Source organism: Euleptes europaea, chromosome 13 (assembly GCF_029931775.1).
Source record: "Euleptes europaea isolate rEulEur1 chromosome 13, rEulEur1.hap1, whole genome shotgun sequence".
NCBI classification, from domain to species: Eukaryota; Metazoa; Chordata; class Lepidosauria; order Squamata; family Sphaerodactylidae; genus Euleptes; species Euleptes europaea.
The window spans coordinates 38,681,827-38,700,061 of record NC_079324.1 but is presented as its reverse complement, the minus strand read 5'-3'; the positions used below and the strand labels follow the sequence as shown (position 1 = coordinate 38,700,061).

Here is an 18,235-nt window from a genome sequence, read left to right as displayed (position 1 = left end):
TGGCCCCCTCCTTTGGCAGACTTGCAGGATCTCGAAGATAAAAAAATATCCTGACAGTCAGGGGACAGCAGACAACTATGAGGAGGAACTTGGAAGCAAGCCTTCCCCTGAGTGGACTGCTGGGAGAGAGCTACCTACTCTATTACTCCTGGGACTTCAGAGGTTCATGGAAGTCCTGTCAAGGAATGCACCTGCCATCAGTCTATGGCTTGACCGGGATCAGCCATGTCTGAATGAGCCCCCCCATGCCATACAGTAATTATGGGTAGCTCAGATTTCTGAGTAGAACTGGGAGATCTTTTCTAGTCTTTTGGTAGGAACCTCCAACTCAGATAACCTGGGAGATGGGAGTAAATCCCTCCCTTCCTTCACCTAGGGACGGTGTGGCCAAATGCTTAGAGCAAATGCCAGGAACATGACCAGGTACCAGGACAAAAGAGGAAGGGGGAGAAGGCTTCCCTAAAGAATCATCCGTATGAGCCAGGCCTAAGCTCCTCCTGAAGCCTTACCTTGCCAGGCCGGAACTCAGGGAACAGCTGAGTCACACTAGGCAGTTGCTTGGTGGCATCTCGCTGCATGATGCCTGCAAGAGGCAGAGTGAGTTTGCCTTCTTTGGACTCTGCCTGTCTGGCTTCCTGGGATCCAGACTCTGATTCAGAATCAGAGGAACTGCTGAAATCCATCTTCTCTGAGGCAGCAGAGGAAGGAGCAATGATGGAGGGCAGAATGATCCCATCCCCATCTTCAGATTCTGGAAGAGAGCAAGCCTCTCAGCACAGAAAGACTATCTGCACTTTAACCTCAGCATCACAGACCTAAGCCAGGGCTGTGCATGTTGAAAGCCACAACAGGGCTAAGGCACATGCAGCATCTTGTTTGTCTCCCTTTTGAAATGGGAGACAAACAAGAGTTTCCAGTCCTAGTGGTGTTTGGAAAAGTCTGGAAAGCCCTTCATACCCTTCTCCCATCACACACACTTTTTGAAAAAAACTCAACCTTATACTTTTACATTCCATAAATATGCAAAATAGTAAAAATTGTATATGCTAAGCTATAAATAATGCATTTCACATTGTTAAATCAGTAAAAGAAGTTGCAGTTCGATAGGAAAGTAAGTACAGCATATATTTCAGTTTCCCCCCAAATCCCCATGGCTTCAAAATTTTCAGAAATTTTACATCTCTACTCTCAGTCTAATATTAAATGCTGAAATTATTAACCAACAAGTATTCCATTATAGTTTATATATTACTTTAAGTATTTAAATGTTTTCAACATATTCTGGGGCTCACAAGCCCTTCCCAGGGGTAGAGACTTACCAGGACCAGGTGGATCCTTTTCATCATCTTTTTTCAATGGGACTGGAGGTGGGGGTGGCGGAGGCATCAGCTTGGCATCGATGTCTTCAGAGTCAGCATCATAATCATCATCATCATCATCTGAGAAGGACAAAAGAGGAAACTCACTGGACAGCCTTAACCTCTTGGCAGAACTTGGGATCATCATCTTTGCTATAATCCACTGGCACAAACATTTCAAAAAGATTAGAGTATCTTCAATCATCCAATATTGCCCCCCCCCCGTTCCACCCAGAATCCATATGTTCCACAATTTGCAAAATAAAAGTTTGAAATAGGAAGAGGCAACAGGGAAATTAAGGCACGTTTCCTTTTTTTGACAAAAATGTACCCCATTTATACACAGGTTAGAGCTGAGATCTCACAGTCTAATGAAGAGGAAGGTTTGGGGCGAAGATCCCAGATTAACACCGCAGCTGCTGGCAGCTCCTGAACTAGGTTCAGAGGATGGGATGAATCAAACAGCTACAAATGCAACAACATTAAAACACTGATTCACTACACAAACCTGTCCCCTTTTGATTCAGTGCTTCTTTATAATGGTATATAAAATGATTTTAAAAGATAATATATTCCAATAAAATCCCAATACTAAAACTAGTCGGCACGTATCATTGGCGTGCAGGTTTGCAACAAGTATGGGGAAGCAAAAGTACCCCAATCAGAATCAAGAGGGTACCAAATAGTGAGAAGTGGGGGAGGCCAGCTATCTCACATACGGTCGCTGCCCTCAACTATAGGCCTGGTGAAACATCTCAGATTTACAGGTGCTGTGAAACTGCATTAGATCCCACAGGACCCTAGTCTTCCTAAAGAGAGTTCCATCAGGCTGGGGCCAGGGCAGAAAAAGCCCTGGCCCTGGTCAAGGACAACCAGAAAGTCTTTGGGCCAGGGACCACCAGTAAGTTGTTATTTGCATAGCTTAAGGCTCTCTTGGGGGCATACCAGGAGAGACAGTCCTGAAGGTACGATGGTCCCAGACCGTTAAGGGCTTCTCAGATGAAATAGTTTCAAGATAGTTGTCGTTAAAGGATGTTAAAGGAGAAGAGTAACAGAAATATGTCAAAGACAGTCCAGCCAAGGACCAGAATAACAGGAACAAGATGGACTGGACACAGATCCAACCATATCAGCCGACGATTACCTGTCCTTTGAACTGGCTGAAGGCTGCCCATTGCCTGTCGGTACCTACGGCTCTCATCTTCAGCCACCTCATTAATATCAGAATAATCAACAGCATCCTCGGTGCTCTTAACCCAGCCTGAGGGGAAAAACACCCAGTCAAACACTTGCAAACCTAACACAGAATACCCTTTCTTTGTGCCCATGTTTGTTTTGCTTTGCTTGTGACAAACATAGAGGGAAGACTTCACAAGCAAAATCTCAACTTTATCCTCTCCAACAATTGATCATAATGGAGGAAATGGAATCTAAACTTTCTAAATCACTATCTATCTATCTCTCTTTCTCTGCTATACAGCTATAGCCTTGAGCAATAAAGAAATAAATCACTAACCTTTCAACAACTGGGGAAGTCATTAGATACTATACAAACGGAACTAGATGCTTTTTATAATCATTTAAAATTAATAAATTTAAAAGAGACCAATTAGATTTTACCAATGAAAAGGTTTATCCACGGTTGAATTAAAAAACCTCCATTATCAGAAAAAGTACAGTTCCAAGAAATGTCTAGTATTCCCTTAGAATACAGTGATGATTTAGTCGATTCCTTTGATGCCTCAGAAGGAACAGAGGATCACCATTAGAGATTTTTAGAACAGAATTTTCATCCCATTGACAGTCATTAAACCAGTGGATACCAGTGTAATGAAGTATTTTGGCAACTAAATTATTTCAACAGTTATAAAGCTATTAGTAAGGATCCTACCCCTGAGATTAAATTTATCATCAGGATCTCTGTTCAGGCGGTGGTATCTTTAGGATACATCAATAATTCTACTGCATCCTTTCTTTTGAGCGATACATATAGAATTGCTGTATTTTATATATTACCAAAGATCTATAGGGAGGGTTCTTCCACCACCAGGAAGACCAATTGTCTTGGGCTCAGGTTCCATTTTAGAACCACTAGCACAATATGTAAATTCTTTCTTAGAGCCTTTTGCTAGAAATTCCACATCTTTTATTCAAGACACCATTCACTTTATTCAACAAACTGAAGGAATGCAGATGCAAGACCATACAAGTTTACTTCCTATGAATGTGAAATCTTTACACACAACCATTCCTCATGATGATGTAAGGATCATAACAGAAAAGTTCCTTAATACTAGGGTGGAGCTATCTCCACCCATTCATTTTCTTTTAGCTCTTTTGGATATTATTTTATATAAAAACTATTTTCATTTTGACAGGAATTTCTATTTGCAAATAAGAGGTATTGCCATGGGCAGCCTAGTGTTGCTAATTTATATATGGTGGAATTGGAATCCAATTATTTATGAAATCCATCTGTCAATCCTTTTTTCATCACATTAAATATTATGCTCATTATATAGATGACATTTATTCTTTTTCAGATATTCAGATATCAGATTTTTATTCATGCTCTAATAGCATAAATCTTCACACTCAATTTTCTCATCAATTTAGCATCACCAATATTCCTTTTTTAGATGTGATGGTTTATAAACTGAATTTCTGCATATATGTTAGAAGATACTCAAAACCCACAGACAGAAAATCTACTTTACATATTTTAATAGTTGCCATCCTAAGCATCTTAAGGTAGTTGGACATTATAAATGTGGACATTGTTCTTGTTGCCCACAAAGTTTAAATATTAAGATATTTACCAACCCTAGAAATAACAAAGTTTATTGTCTGAAAAGGTTCACCAGTTATAACTCTCAGAACTTTCTTTATTGTCTGAAAAGGTTCACCAGTTATAACTCTCAGAACTTTCTTTATGTTACCATTTGCCCTTGTAATCTTTTATATATAGGTCAGACTTCCAGACCATTAAAAACTAAGGTCATTAAACATAACAGTATGATTCATAGGAATTTTTGTATAGGAATTGTAATCTTTGGATTCTTGTAATCCAGATACATGTGATCAAGTTGTTTCTTTGATACTGATATTCTTACATTGACACACTAATTTTGTATTTGAATTTATTTTTATAATATGTGTGTGTCTATAATTTCACATTGGTTATTTTTGGTTGAGGTCTTGACTTTCTATTTTCTGTTTTTGTTGTAGTAGTACAGAAACTTCTCTCCTCTCTTTTTTTTTGGTCAGGTACCTACACAAAGCCTTATTGGTGCCCGGCCTTTCTCCTTGTATGCAAACACAGGAAGATAAAACTAAAGATTTGTAGCACAGGATGAAGTATTCTAACCAGTTCTATGAAGCACATTTGCTCCAAAATAAATTATCTACGGCACACATTTGCCCTGAGGCTTTGAAATGGCCACATTAGACAATACTGCTACACCATTTTAGAGCTTGGTTTTTAATTTTTCAAAACACCATGGGAACCTGACCAAGCTTTCTCCCTCCCGGTACAATTTTCAAGAACTGAAATTTATAGTTTTGAAAGTTCAGGTTTTGAAAGAATCATCAGAACATTGCTTTCAGAGACAGTAAGCTGGCCCCACCATTAGCATATATATGAGTCAGCTTGGATCCACCAGGGACCAAAACTCTACTTTTTCCACACACACACACACCCAACTACGGAATCCAAAGTCGTTCACCTTCCTCATCCAGCTGGGTTCCATCTGTCTCAGAGGAGTCATCTTCACTGGCTGTGATCTCAGTGATAAGGCTCCCCAGACCCAGCGCTCCAAGTCCTGCCAAATGGTTTTTTGATTCCTTTTGGAAATTAAAGGAGAACAATTTGTGGCAGAGAGAGAGGAGTCTTGGGATTAAGTTTATTCAGTATTTAAGGTTAGTGGTTGGGAAGCCACAGTTAGAGGAATTATGCTAGTCACACCAGCAGACAACAAGTCAGAAAGTACCACTGACAGACAAATGAACTAGGAAGCTATGCAAGATGGGCCCATAAGTGAATGCCCACAAACATAGGTAAAAGGAATTGTGCTACAATAAAACTGTGCCTGAGATTCTGGAGAGTGGCTGCCACATTACAGAATGCCAGGCTAGATAAACAAGGTCAGCCACACCGGTGTAAGACAAGCTATTCAGCAATATTTGGGGAGAGCCCCAGCTTTGAACACAGAAAAATCCAGATGAGATCCCCAGGGATCTCCAGCCAGAGCTTCCAAGATGGCACTTCACAGGGAAGGCCACTCTCAACCTGAAAGCAAGTACGAAGCAGGGTTGCCAGGTTGGGAAATTCCTGGAGATCCAGGGATGGAGCCGAGGAAGGGCATAATTTGGGGAGGGAGCTCAGCAGGGATGCAATACCATAGAGTCCATCCTCTGAAACTGCTGTTTTCTCCCGTTGAAGTGATCTCTGTAGTCTGGAGCTCAGGTGTAATTTCAGAACACCAGGCCCCACTGGAGGTTGGCAACCCTAGGCAGCAATCATGACCTGAGATCACGACAGGAAGCTTCAAACAGGGTTTTTTGGGGGGGCAGGGGGGACCTCAGCCACGCTCTTGCTTTACATTCAAGCCCCGGCGAAGAAGTGTTAGTTTTTATATGTCTATTAAGCAAGGGCGTGTTGCATATAACAGCTAGCTAAATCTCCTGTTATCAAACAGTATTCCAACACGCAGCCACAAATTTTCTTTTGTTATTTTTATAAATTATTTTTCTTATGCTCACATAGACAAGTAATCCCAGTTCACAGAATCATCATTGTAAACAAAGTAAACTTGCAATATTACAACTAGCAAAAGCTTATCATATTATAACAAACAAAAGCTTATCAAGTAACTATAAAGAGACAGGATCGAATTACTGTTCATGCGAGTCATACACGTCTCTACAGCAACACATTCACTTGCTGCGATCCTCTGTATAAGCATTAAGCTCCTCCGTAGTCAGCTGATGGCGGCTGACCAATAGTGTCTCTCTTTCTTGTTCTCAAGGCTGTATCGTCATCCGTGTGCAGCAAGCTCCGTAGTAAAAAATCACAGCCAGTAATTATATCAACAATATGACAAGCCACCGGTTTAAGCTTTGTTTCGCTGGTGATTGCTTCATCAGATTAATAATTTCTACATCCGACCACCATCTTGTGGTTCAAACATCCAAATCTGTCAGCCTTGTAGGCGCCTATATGTTTTTATATGTCGACTTTCTCTACCGCTTAAGGGAGACTCAAACCAGCTTAACCAATCACCTTCCCTTCCCCTCCCCACAACAGACAACCTGTGAGGTAGGTGAGGCTGAGAGAGTGTGACTGGCCCAAGGTTACCCAGCTGGCTTCGTGTGTAGGGGTGGGGAAACAAATCCAGTTCACCAGATGAGCCTCCACGGCTCATGTGGAGGAGTGGGGAATCAAACCTGGTTCTCCAGATCAGACTCCACCACTTTAAACCACCGCTCTTAACCACTACACCACGCTGGCTCTCACGACACCTGAAGATGCTCTGAGGTGGCCTCAGCCTCCAACCACCTACCTGGTCGAGCAGCCCCTCGCCTTCCAACTGCCCCTGCTCGTTGATATTGCCAAAGAGGAAGCCAGCCAAGGAGAAGGGGGTAGCGCGTCGCTCATCACAGCCGTCCCCCGCCTCCTCGTCGCTGTCCGAATCAGACATCCTCAAGCCGGACCCGAGCGGGCCAGGGATGCTGCCAACCCCGTGTTTATACCGGAACCGGAAGTAGCGGCCTCCGGCAGCAACCACAGGAAGTAATCCGAAGAGCAAGGGACGGTTACCGGAAGTGGCATCGCCGGCGACGCCGGTCTGCAGCTAGAGGCAGGGTTTGGTGCCGCCTTCGGGGCTCCGTCCCTCCGCCGTTGCCCTGTTTGATAACTGGCTGTCTTCCTTTTGCGGCAGCTAGCCAGGCACGGCTCGGCTCGCTTTCTAAGTCCCACCCGTACTGCATCATTGATTTCCACAAAGGAGAGAGCAGCCCGCCAGGCTTCTGTCGGCCCAATGACAAGACTCAGCAGCCCTTAAAAGGGCAGCAAAATGCAGGCCTCCCGACACACATCACCCACCTCGCCTTTCGGAGGCTTTCCATGGAGGCCGGGAAGGGCAGTTGTGCTGACATGACTACACTGAGGAGGGCGGGGGGGGGGGGAGAGACACGCCCTTTAAATGCAGGCCAGTCGCCACAGAGCAAAGGGTGGAGCGATAGAAATCAGAGCCGCGGGGCCTAGGAAGGCAAGTACCCGCACGCCGCCCCCCACTAATTATAACGTGAGCCTGTCGTATCCAGTGAAAATTCTTGTGCGTTTTAGCATATTTCATGAAGGTGACCCTAGGAGCAGGCTGTGTTTCAACAAAGGGCCCTGGAATACACATCCCCCTCTCACCTCTCTAGCCTACACTCCCCTGCAGAGAACCAGGTTGTTAATCCCCTCTATTTACATGCGTAACCAACTCTATAAGATTACCAGTTTGTGGTGAGGAACTGGGGAGAGAAGCAAGAATGTGTGGAGGGTGTGAAGCAGTTTCATGGACTACTGCTTGCCCATGCTCTAAAGGGGCCTGTTCCACTCTTCATGAGAGAGCACACTCTTGAAAGACCACACAATAGAACAGAATAAATTAAAGCACTGTCTTTTTTTTCTTTTATTACAATTTAATTTGCATAATTTAAAAATAACTTTGTTAGTTGCCATACAAATTTGTTTTTACCTATAAAATCAGTTGCCAGTGTATATTTCAGTACCACACAGTCTCAAGTTCCCTTCACACGTTAAGGCACATGTGGCCTATCCATCCCCTACTTAACAACTCAACCAGGAAAAATCCCCCCCAAAGCGCCTGCAACACCAATATTTATTTCTACAGGATAGAGAATAAAGGCTTTGCAAGGTTTTAAGACCCATGAATTCTATGCTAAGCTGAACATTGAAAACTATTGGCCTACAAAGTTTCGCCTGTAGCACTTCTGGGACTCAGCACCATAGCCTAACAAAAACAGGAATGATTCATCTGGTAGAGATTAAAAAATAATTCCATAAAAACTGGTGAGAGCAAAGTGTTACTAGCTGCATTCTCTAGTCATCAAAAAAAGTATTTTCCTCCATTGTGTACCCTGAGAATAGTAAGATCAAGGGCAAAAAAACTCAAGCAGGAGTGGGTGGGGTGACATTTCATTTATAGAATGTCTGGCTAAGATAGCGTCAAATCACAGAACTGCAAATTTTGTTCAACCATGAGAAGGATGCTGGATTTGCACACGTTATTGGTCCTTCATTACCCACCTAATTGACACCTACACAGGAAGGTCAGCTCACAAGTAGCAGAATTCCGAAGTGCCCTATTCTGACAAATTCAAAATTTGCTCTCCACCCACACAAATAAGGACTGCAGCTGGAATCACAATTTCATGGCACAAGACTAATTTCATGGCAGAACCAGTTTCAAACAAAGCAGTGGCACTCTAGTTCTTAACAGTTCTTTTCTCCATGGGTTGCACCACAAAAATTATGCTCATAATACTTCAAGAACAGCCAGTAGCACATTTGTTTAGTTAAGCAAGTTGCCCTTGGCCAGAAAAGAAGAGTGTAGAGCATCAGGCTGTCATCAAAATCTTAACTCAGCTAAAGGTTTCAGACTTGGTCTTTTGTTCCTTAATGCCATTAGATAAAATCAATGACGCTAAACAGAGATTCATAAAACACATCTTTGCATAATTATTTTTCTAGAAGGGAAAGTTAATATTTCAGTCAAAGTTAAACCTGGCTTATATATACATATGCATCTGTATAGATTACCGAAGTTCAAGGGAAATTTAAAACCATAATAAACCAGTGCAGTGTTTTTAATACCATTTACACCTGAATGTTTAAAAGGCAAATCCTATTTGGCAAGAAGTTACTGACCCCTACCAGCAGAAAAAAAATCGCAATCAATGAGCAGACAGAGAAATTCTGCTGTTTGCAGAATCGGTGATCAGACAGAGGGAAGGAGAAGGAATGAACAATCCAGGGCATATTTGTTTTGTTTTTTTGTTTGTCCTATACAGCAGGTTGGTTGCTGCCACTGATGCCCAATACAAGAACTGTTGGTACAGATAGGTGTTTAAGAGCACCTGTAGTGAAGCTGCACAAAAGAACAAGAGTCCAGTAGCACCTTAAAGACTGACAAAACTTCTGGCAGGTATGTGGCTCACGAAAGCTTATACTATACCAGAATTTGTTAATTTTTAAGGTGCTACTGGACTCTTGCTCTTTTCTACTGCTATTGACAGACTAACACAACTACCCATCGTGTAGTGAAGCTGGGTACAGTAAACATCCAGCTGTGCCAGATACTATTAAACGCATGATTACGCAAGGTCTCCAATGGGACAGGCATGCTGTTTTTACTGAGGGGGCTAGTGACCAAGCAGGGATGCAATTGGGGCTGCTTCCTAGAGCTGGTGTGGCAGGAGGATGATCTTGCAATAACTGAAAAAGGAAATCTCATTCTGCTCCACACACACAAAATTAATCTAAAAGCCTGTAAGAAATAGTTTTCACAGAATGCCTTGACTCATTGTCATGACTCAGAGACAGCCTCCAAAAGGAAAGTCGCACACAAGAACTGCCAATGTCAGATCTATCCCCCTAAGATGCAACACATGCGCAGAGAGACAATGCTTGACTGATATTATTAAACAACAGTCTTTATGAGGTGCTCATCCCTCAGTGTCTGATGTCTGTTATCACATATGGTTTTAACATTTAACTTTTCATGATCAGACTTCAGCATACCAGGACTCATATGCCACAGCAGATACTTCAAAATTCAAAGTTGTCTGAGCAGAGTATGACAAAACTGACTTAGCTATGGGAAAGGCACAGCCCTGTCTACAAAAGACAGCTGGTTGGCGAATAATGGCCAGGAAAAAGCAGCAATGTAAAAAAGCAAAAGTGATAATTGTCTCTGTTGAGAAGGACTATATCTTCAGTTTCTGGCATGGAAGGGGTTTGACTATGAAGGTGCCTCCCAGCTGCAGAGATGAGAACTACGTAGGCAGAGGCACTGGATGTTTGCTGGAGAGGCTGATCCTTAACCCGGGAATCGAACTGCTCATTTCAGTCTGCTGGACCTGGTACCTGAACTGCAGGAGTATTTGCTGCACGAAATTCTCTTTAGAGCCATTAGTGCAAGATGCAATTAGATTCAGAAGGAGCCTTGCAAACATCCCAAGCCCTCAGTCTTTGAGCCACAGTCCTTGGTGACTATAACAAAAGGCACTTCTTTGAGTTCTTCTTTGTCACAGGATACAACACGGCCCGCACAGCTTCTGCAAACACTTCTCGCACCCCCTCCTGGTTCAGTGCAGAACACTCTAAGTATTTGACTGCTCCAATCTGTTTGGCCAGTGAAACCCCCTGTTGCGGGGTGGTGGGAGCCAGGCTCTGCTCCTTCAGCTTTTTCACCGTCTCCACGTTACTTCTCAAGTCCCGCTTTGTGCCAACAAGAAGGATTGGCACATTAGGGCAGTGGTGAGAGACTTCAGGGTGCCATTTGTGCCGCACATTGGCAAATGAAGAAGGGCTCCCAATGGAAAAGCAGATCACAAACACATTGGTCTGAGGGTAGGAAAGGGTGCGCAGTCGGTCATACTCCTCCTGGCCTGCAGTGTCCCAGAGATTCAGGCTAACCATCCTGCCGTCCATTGTCATCTGAGCACTGTAGTTGTCAAACACTGTGGGGATGTATTCCTCAGGGAATGCATTGGTGGTATAGCTGATGAGCAGGCAGGTCTTTCCCACAGCACCGTCTCCAACAACCACACACTTTATTGTCTGCATTATTTTGCCCTGAAGGGAAGAGACCTACACAAAGAAAGGGAAAAATTAGAGAAGTCCAACTAATAAAAAAGAAAAAGCAATTTTGCCACTGCTGCTAGAAGAGTTACCTGGATTTTATAAGATACATACAGAAACATTAATGTGCATAAGGCAAATAAGCTCTTATTTCAGAAGTTACAAAGGGAAGACTGAAAGCCAAGCAGGAATGAGCTGCAAGCAATTCCCATAGATTAATCCAAAGCCACGACCTTTTCCGGACACTGTTAATAGGCAATCATGCTTTAAATCATACTTTTTAGGGCTGGAATCTGCCCCAATATTTAGCCTGCTTCTGAAAAATATACTCTGGCTTTGTTTATTACATTCAGAAAACCTCCAATGGGGGGGGGGGTCTCAGAGCTCAGGCACCCACCCACATTGTTTCAGCATCTGACTTTGCTGATAGAAAAAGTATCGCTGATAATTAAGCTAAAAATGCTGAACCAAGCAGCAAAGGAACAGCCTCTATACTCTATAACAAAGGCTTTTGTAGCATTCTTGGGGGCCCAGTCCTATCTCTGGGTCTCCACAAGAGATTCTAAACGTTCAAAGCAAGAGGAAGCATTCTGTTATCTTCGGTACCAACTGGATACAGGCTGTTCCACTACAATTAGTACCTCCCATCTCGGGTCTATTCCAGTATTCCAAGACCAGCAAGGGCTTAGAATGTGGCACCTGTAATGAACACTTATTTCACTTTCTCTCTGAACTACCACCAGGGACACTGCAACCTTCTGTGAATACACACAAAGAACTATTAGAAAGAGGCCAAGAACAAATTATTCTCAACAACAACGGGACAGGCAGAAATTAATGGGTTTGAGCTGCAACAGAAAGAGTTCATATTAATATTTAAGGCCTAAAGTCCAGAAAGGAAGCAAAGCTCAAGGCAGTTACTAGAAGTTTTAGATTTACCAGCATAATTAGACTGGACTGCAGCCCTTTAAGTCCATTCTCTTGTAATGTAGCTCCAAGCACCTTCAAAATGGACTTTATAGAGCTGGATTTCACCCATAGATGCCAAGTGTTATACACTCTCAGACTGGAACTTCCAACCTAGCCCAAACAAGAAGCAACTTGTCAGCGTCTTTCTTGAAAAGGTGATGGTTTGCTCCCAAGATACGGTTTCTTGCTCAGCAAGAAACAAGCCAAGAAGAGTACATTGCCCACTCCAGGAAGTTAGCAACTGCACCTCCTAAAACATGTATTAGCAGGATAACTCTCCAAAGAATAACCTACCAAGCTAATTGCTCTTTGCTTCAAATCCTTTCCTTCACTGAGCACTTCTTGCAGTCAGCTCAGTATATAACAATTTTCTTGGACAACACCATGTCATCTTGCTCCTTGAGCTTTGTATTCACACAGCAGTAGCCATCCTCACACAGACCTTGTTCACCCTAAATTCCCACCATGTCCTGCAGTTCCCCAGGATCTTTCCAGAGTATTTTGCACTAGCTGCAGATGACTAATCTGTATAGTATTAAATTTTGGTAAAATTAACCAATTGAGGAAGAAAGGTGTCATGGTAGAGCCCAATCTCGTCAGTTCTTGGAAGCTTAGCAGAGCTGGTACCTGCAAGGGAAACCACCAAGGAAGACTCTGCAGAGGAAAGCAATAGCAAACCACTTTTGCTTCTCACTTGCCTTGAAAGCCCCTTGCTGGGGTTGCCATAAATCAGCTGCAACTTGATGGGACTTTACACACACAATGATGTGTGTAAATTCTGATGCATCCAAAAGTGCCTTATATGCTTTGTTGGTCTGCAGTAGAACAGTTAGAATTGAATGTTGAATCCAGTTTCACCTTAAGAGACCAACAAGATTTTCAGGGTATATCTGACAAAGGGAGGGCTGACTCTTAAAAGCTTACACCCTGGAAATCATAGAATCATAAGAGTTGGAAAGAGTCATATAATCCATCTAGTCCAACCCCTTGCTCAATGCAGGATCAGCCTAAAGCATCCCTGACAAGTGTTCATCCAGCTGCTGCTTGAAAGCTGCCAGAGAGGGAGAGCTCACAACCTCCCTAGGCAGCTGATTCCACTGCTGAACTACTCTTACTGTAAAAAAAACCTAATATCTAGCTGGTTCCTTTCTGCCAGTAATTTAAACCCTGTCAAAAGCTTTACTGAAATCCAGGTAAACTACGTCAATGTCATTCCCACAATCCAGTGAGTTCATCACTCAATCAAAGAAGGAGTTTCTAGAATAACTTTCTAGAAAGCTTGCAGGACCTGTTGGGGACAAATTCATGCTGATTTCCACAGATCACCCAATTGTCCTTCAGATGCTTGCAGATTGATCACTTTAAAATCTGCTCCAGTATCTTCCCTGGGACAGAGGTCAGACTGACTGGTCTGTAGTTTCCTGGCTCATCCTTCCTTTCTTTTTGGAAGATAGGAATTACATTCACCCTCCCCCAGTCTTGTGGCACATCTCCCGTCCTCTCAAGAGGTCTTCAAAAAGATGGACAAAGGCTCTGCAAGCTTTCTAGAAAGTTATTTGAGCACTCTCGGGTGCACACCATCTGGCCCAGGAGGATTTATTATCATCCAATGCAGTCAGGTGCCTCTAAACAACCTCTTTGTCCATGTCAACCATGCCTTGCCTACTACCATCTCTAGATGAGCCTATTGTCTTCTTCAGAGAAACAACTGAGGCAAAATAGGAATTGAGCCTTTCTGCTTTCTTTCTCTCAGAGTTTCTCCATTTTCACCCAACAGTGGGCCTATCAACTTTTTTACCTTGAGTTTGCTCCTCACATATCTGAAGCAGCTTTTCTTATTGTAGCAATCATCCCTGGCCAGCCTCAGCTCACGCTGAGTTTTGGGCTCTCTGATAGCTGACCTACAGTGCCTAGCAACCCTCAGATACTCTTCTTTAGAGGTATGTCCTTCCCTCAATTTCTTGAACATTTCCTTTTTCTTCCTTAATTCATCGTAGAGTTCTCTGTTCACCCACATTGGCTTCTTGGATCTCCTACCATGTTTCCATCTTGCTAAAATAGTGATGGCTTGAGCTAGCAAGAGCTCTGGTTTTAGGAGAGCCCACCCATCACTTGATCCTTTCTCTTCCAGCATTCTTGCCCATGGAATGACTCTCATCATGCCTTTGAGTTCATTAAAGTCTGCCTTACTAAAATCTAGCATACATACCTGGCTATAGATTTCCTTGGCTCTTTAAAGCAAAAGGAATTCTAGGAGGACATGGTCACTTCCCTCTAAGAAATCTTGTTGGTCTCTAAAGTTCTACTGGACTCAAATTTAGCTGTTATAGGATATGCATTTGTCAGTGACGAAAACCAGCCACCAAATAAAAGTCCATCAGTGTACTCTAACAAGCTACAAGAAAACTTTGGGAATAAGCTCTGTCCCGATCCCCAGTTCAGTCCCGATCCCCAGTTCAGTCCCCAGTTTATACATATATAAACACTGGGATTTCAGGCTGGTTAGCTTTACCCCATTATTCACTTTTCCCAGCAAACGCATTCAGCTCACAATACTCAGGGTGACATCCATCATCCCAATGTGATACCTCCTACAGCATGCATAGCAAACTCCTCCAAAACACCAGGCTGCATGTTCAGCAGCAGTTACTTTGAAGACTACATTTGAAAGTAAATTTTTGAAAAGCATCACAAGATCTTCGCTTTCTGTTTCCTGTCAAAGGAAAGAGCAAAGTGTGTGGCGGGGGGGGGGGGTAAAGCACCATAGTTTCTACTCAGGGGCAAAACACTCTGGTAAGAAAACAGCACCTGGAACAAAACAAAAGTCTTCCTGCTAATGTCAGCATGCTCACTAAAGTCAACAGTTGAAGTTACGAGGCTTGGAAACACAGATCACCTGGCATCCCTGTCCTCCAGGCATGCAATTCTATTGTAACAGATGCTGCCACACCCGCAGGGAAAGACAGTGACACATTCTACAAGGCAGGCTTTAGCACTAAAGCACCTCTTCACCAGCGTTATGCTCTCTCCCAGAACATACAGGCAACTGCAGCATTTTGCAGATTCACAGAAACCCTTCAGCAAAACTGTCCCTTTGTTGACCATGGTCACCAGCTATAATCGTTGTATACTAACAGCTTGTTTTACACTAATCCATCTGTGGAACTAACCAGGTCTTCATATCACTTTGGAAGAACTCGGAAGAGTGGGCCAGTCTGCCAAAGCTTTGCTTATAAACTACCAGAGCAAGAGAAGGTCTGTGCCAGATGCTACAGGAGATGCCAAAGCAGGAGAGCTGTTCATTCCATGACAATCAGTAACTCTGTGGAGGCGAAAACTTTTGTCAACTGAAAATTAAATTCAGAGATAATTTGATAGGCCCAGCATTTTGCAAGAGTTGCCAATACAGGATTCCACTAATCCTCAAGATAATTATATCTGCCAGAAGGCAGAGAAGGGAATAAGTCATACAAGAATGATTGTGTAATCTGCTTTAGTCTCAGTGAGAAAACCAGACTATAAATGAAGTAAGTAAATAAATAAGGATGCAAGAAGGCCCAGGCTCTGGAGAGAAGTCTACAGCAGTCATCAATTCAGTTTAATATGCTCTAAAGACGGTCAAGTAGCACAACTACAGAGGGATCAAATCACAGTACATCAAATGCAGCCAACTCAAGCCAAGCCCAATGCCTTTCACTGGTCTCACACAGGAATACACACCCATAAGGAAGAGTGTGAGAATCACAGGACTCGTTTCCCCTACTTAGGGGAAAGAGCAATGGAAAGATGCCCTCGCGCCCAAGCAGAGCCCCGCAACAGCAGAGGCACAGAGTGCGGATGGAGGGTAGCTCTTTTCTCTTGCCCTTAAAACTGCAAGTGCGGTCTTCAGTAAGCATCCAGCTGCAATCATCTCGCACATCCAACTCCACTTCAAGGTGCAGGAGGCAGGCTACACTCGTCAGTTGGCAGCTCTAGCAGATGAAAGCCAAGCTACCACCCTCCCTGTCTCAAGATAAAACCAGAACGGACCATAGGTGGAGTTCACGTATGTAATTCACAGCGGGTAGCCATGTTAGTCTGTCTGCAGTAGTAGAAAAGGGCAAGAGTCCAGTAGCACCTTAAAGACTACCCAAAATATTTCCTGGCAGGGTACGAGCTTTCATGAACTAACCAAGTAGTAGAAAAGGGCAAGAGTCCAGTAGCACCTTAAAGACTAACCAAAATATTTCCTGGCAGGGTATGAGCTTTCATGAACTAACCAAGTAGTAGAAAAGGGCAAGAGTCCAGTAGCACCTTAAAGACTAACCAAAATATTTCCTGGCAGGGTATGAGCTTTCATGAACTAACCAAGTAGTAGAAAAGGGCAAGAGTCCAGTAGCACCTTAAAGACTAACCAAAATATTTCCTGGCAGGGTATGAGCTTTCATGAACTAACCAAGTAGTAGAAAAGGGCAAGAGTCCAGTAGCACCTTAAAGACTAACCAAAATATTTTCTGGCAGGGTATGAGCTTTCATGAGCCACTGTGGCTCATGAAAGCTCATACCCTGCCAGAAAATATTTTGGTTAGTCTTTAAGGTGCTACTGGACTCTTGCCCTTTTCTACTACTGATCCTATCTGAAGAAGTGAGCTGTGGCTCACGAAAGCTCATACCCTACCAGAAAATATTTTTGTTAGTCTTTAAGGTGCTACTGGGCTCCTGCCCTTTTCTACTACTGATCCTATCTGAAGAAGTGAGCTGTGGCTCACGAAAGCTCCTACCCTGCCAGAAAATATTTCGGTTAGTCTTTAAGGTGCTACTGGGCTCCTGCCCTTTTCTACTACTGATCCTATCTGAAGAAGTGAGCTGTGGCTCACGAAAGCTCCTACCCTGCCAGAAAATATTTCGGTTAGTCTTTAAGGTGCTACTGGGCTCCTGCCCTTTTCTACTACTGATCCTATCTGAAGAAGTGAGCTGTGGCTCACGAAAGCTCCTACCCTGCCAGAAAATATTTCGGTTAGTCTTTAAGGTGCTACTGGGCTCCTGCCCTTTTCTACTACTGATCCTATCTGAAGAAGTGAGCTGTGGCTCACGAAAGCTCATACCCTGCCAGAAAATATTTCGGTTAGTCTTTAAGGTGCTACTGGGCTCCTGCCCTTTTCTACTACTGATCCTATCTGAAGAAGTGAGCTGTGGCTCACGAAAGCTCATACCCTGCCAGAAAATATTCTTGTTAGTCTTTAAGGTGCTACTGGACTCTTGCTCTTTTCACGTATGTAGGAAAACAAGGTGGCGGAATGCTGGGTAAGTAGGACAGCCTGAGCCACTTTAGACAGCAAGGTGGGGGATTCCCGCTTTGGACGTCCCTTTCCGCAAAAAGTTCCCTACAGATTACAAACGAGCACCACAGAAAGGAAGGCTCTGCTTCCCTGTAATCTGAGTAAGCGAACAGGAACTTCGTTAATACAGGGGCCCATCCTCAGCAGTCCGTTCTATCCCCACCCCCCGCCCCCATTCTATTTCACGCATTTCAAGTTCCTGCACTTGTGAACCAAGACTCGCTTCGGTACTTTGGGGTACGCCTATATTAAGCCGCATTTTTAAACAATTGGGCAGTCCCTCCCGCAGCCTTCAGGCGAGGCGGGCTCCGGCCCAGCCCTGATGCCACTCAGGGGAGGGATCTGTTACCCACTCGATCCAGCCTTACCTCCGTCCCCGCGCGCGACCCCGGTTCCCGCAGCCGGCCCAAGCGAAAGAGTATCCGGCAGTCAAAAGCCCGCCCACTCCCCCACTCGGTCTTCACAAAGCGCATGCGCCGCCTCCCCTCCCTCTCCAAAAGGCTAGCATGCGATCCCTAACTGACGTTTCTGGGAAATGTAGTTCCCTGGGAAAGCTACGGTGGCCGGGAGCGACCACGGTTGGAAAAGATTCTTTTGGTGCGTTTCATTCATTTATACCCCACGCGGTGAGCGATTCAGCTGCTTTGAGAACCGGTCAGTAAAAACCAGAAATACAGCATTGAAAAAAAACACGTATTAAGCAATTAAGCCAATAA

At 43.7% G+C, this 18,235-nt stretch overlaps 2 protein-coding genes across 2 annotated transcripts in view; both read right to left on the bottom strand.

Annotated features, from left to right (window-relative positions):
• Positions 1-7,057, bottom strand: part of TAF1 (TATA-box binding protein associated factor 1) — a 33,915-nt gene extending 26,858 nt beyond the window's left edge. Inside the window, exons 1-5 of the mRNA XM_056859143.1 lie at positions 6,920-7,057; positions 5,084-5,201; positions 2,503-2,619; positions 1,320-1,439; positions 510-751 (exon numbers count right to left, since the gene is read on the bottom strand). Coding sequence (XP_056715121.1) covers positions 510-751; positions 1,320-1,439; positions 2,503-2,619; positions 5,084-5,201; positions 6,920-7,057 — 735 coding nt within the window. The remainder of the gene's footprint in view (positions 1-509; positions 752-1,319; positions 1,440-2,502; positions 2,620-5,083; positions 5,202-6,919) is intronic.
• A 3,400-nt stretch (positions 7,058-10,457) lies between these two features.
• On the bottom strand, positions 10,458-17,951 carry LOC130486037 (rho-related GTP-binding protein RhoG-like). Its single transcript, XM_056859207.1, has 2 exons — positions 17,888-17,951; positions 10,458-11,241 (listed from the first exon to the last, which is right to left on the bottom strand). Exon 2 carries the CDS (start codon positions 11,215-11,217, stop codon positions 10,642-10,644), a length of 576 nt encoding a protein of 191 aa, XP_056715185.1. The 5' UTR covers positions 11,218-11,241; positions 17,888-17,951; the 3' UTR covers positions 10,458-10,641.
• Between the last annotated feature and the right edge of the window lie 284 nt (positions 17,952-18,235).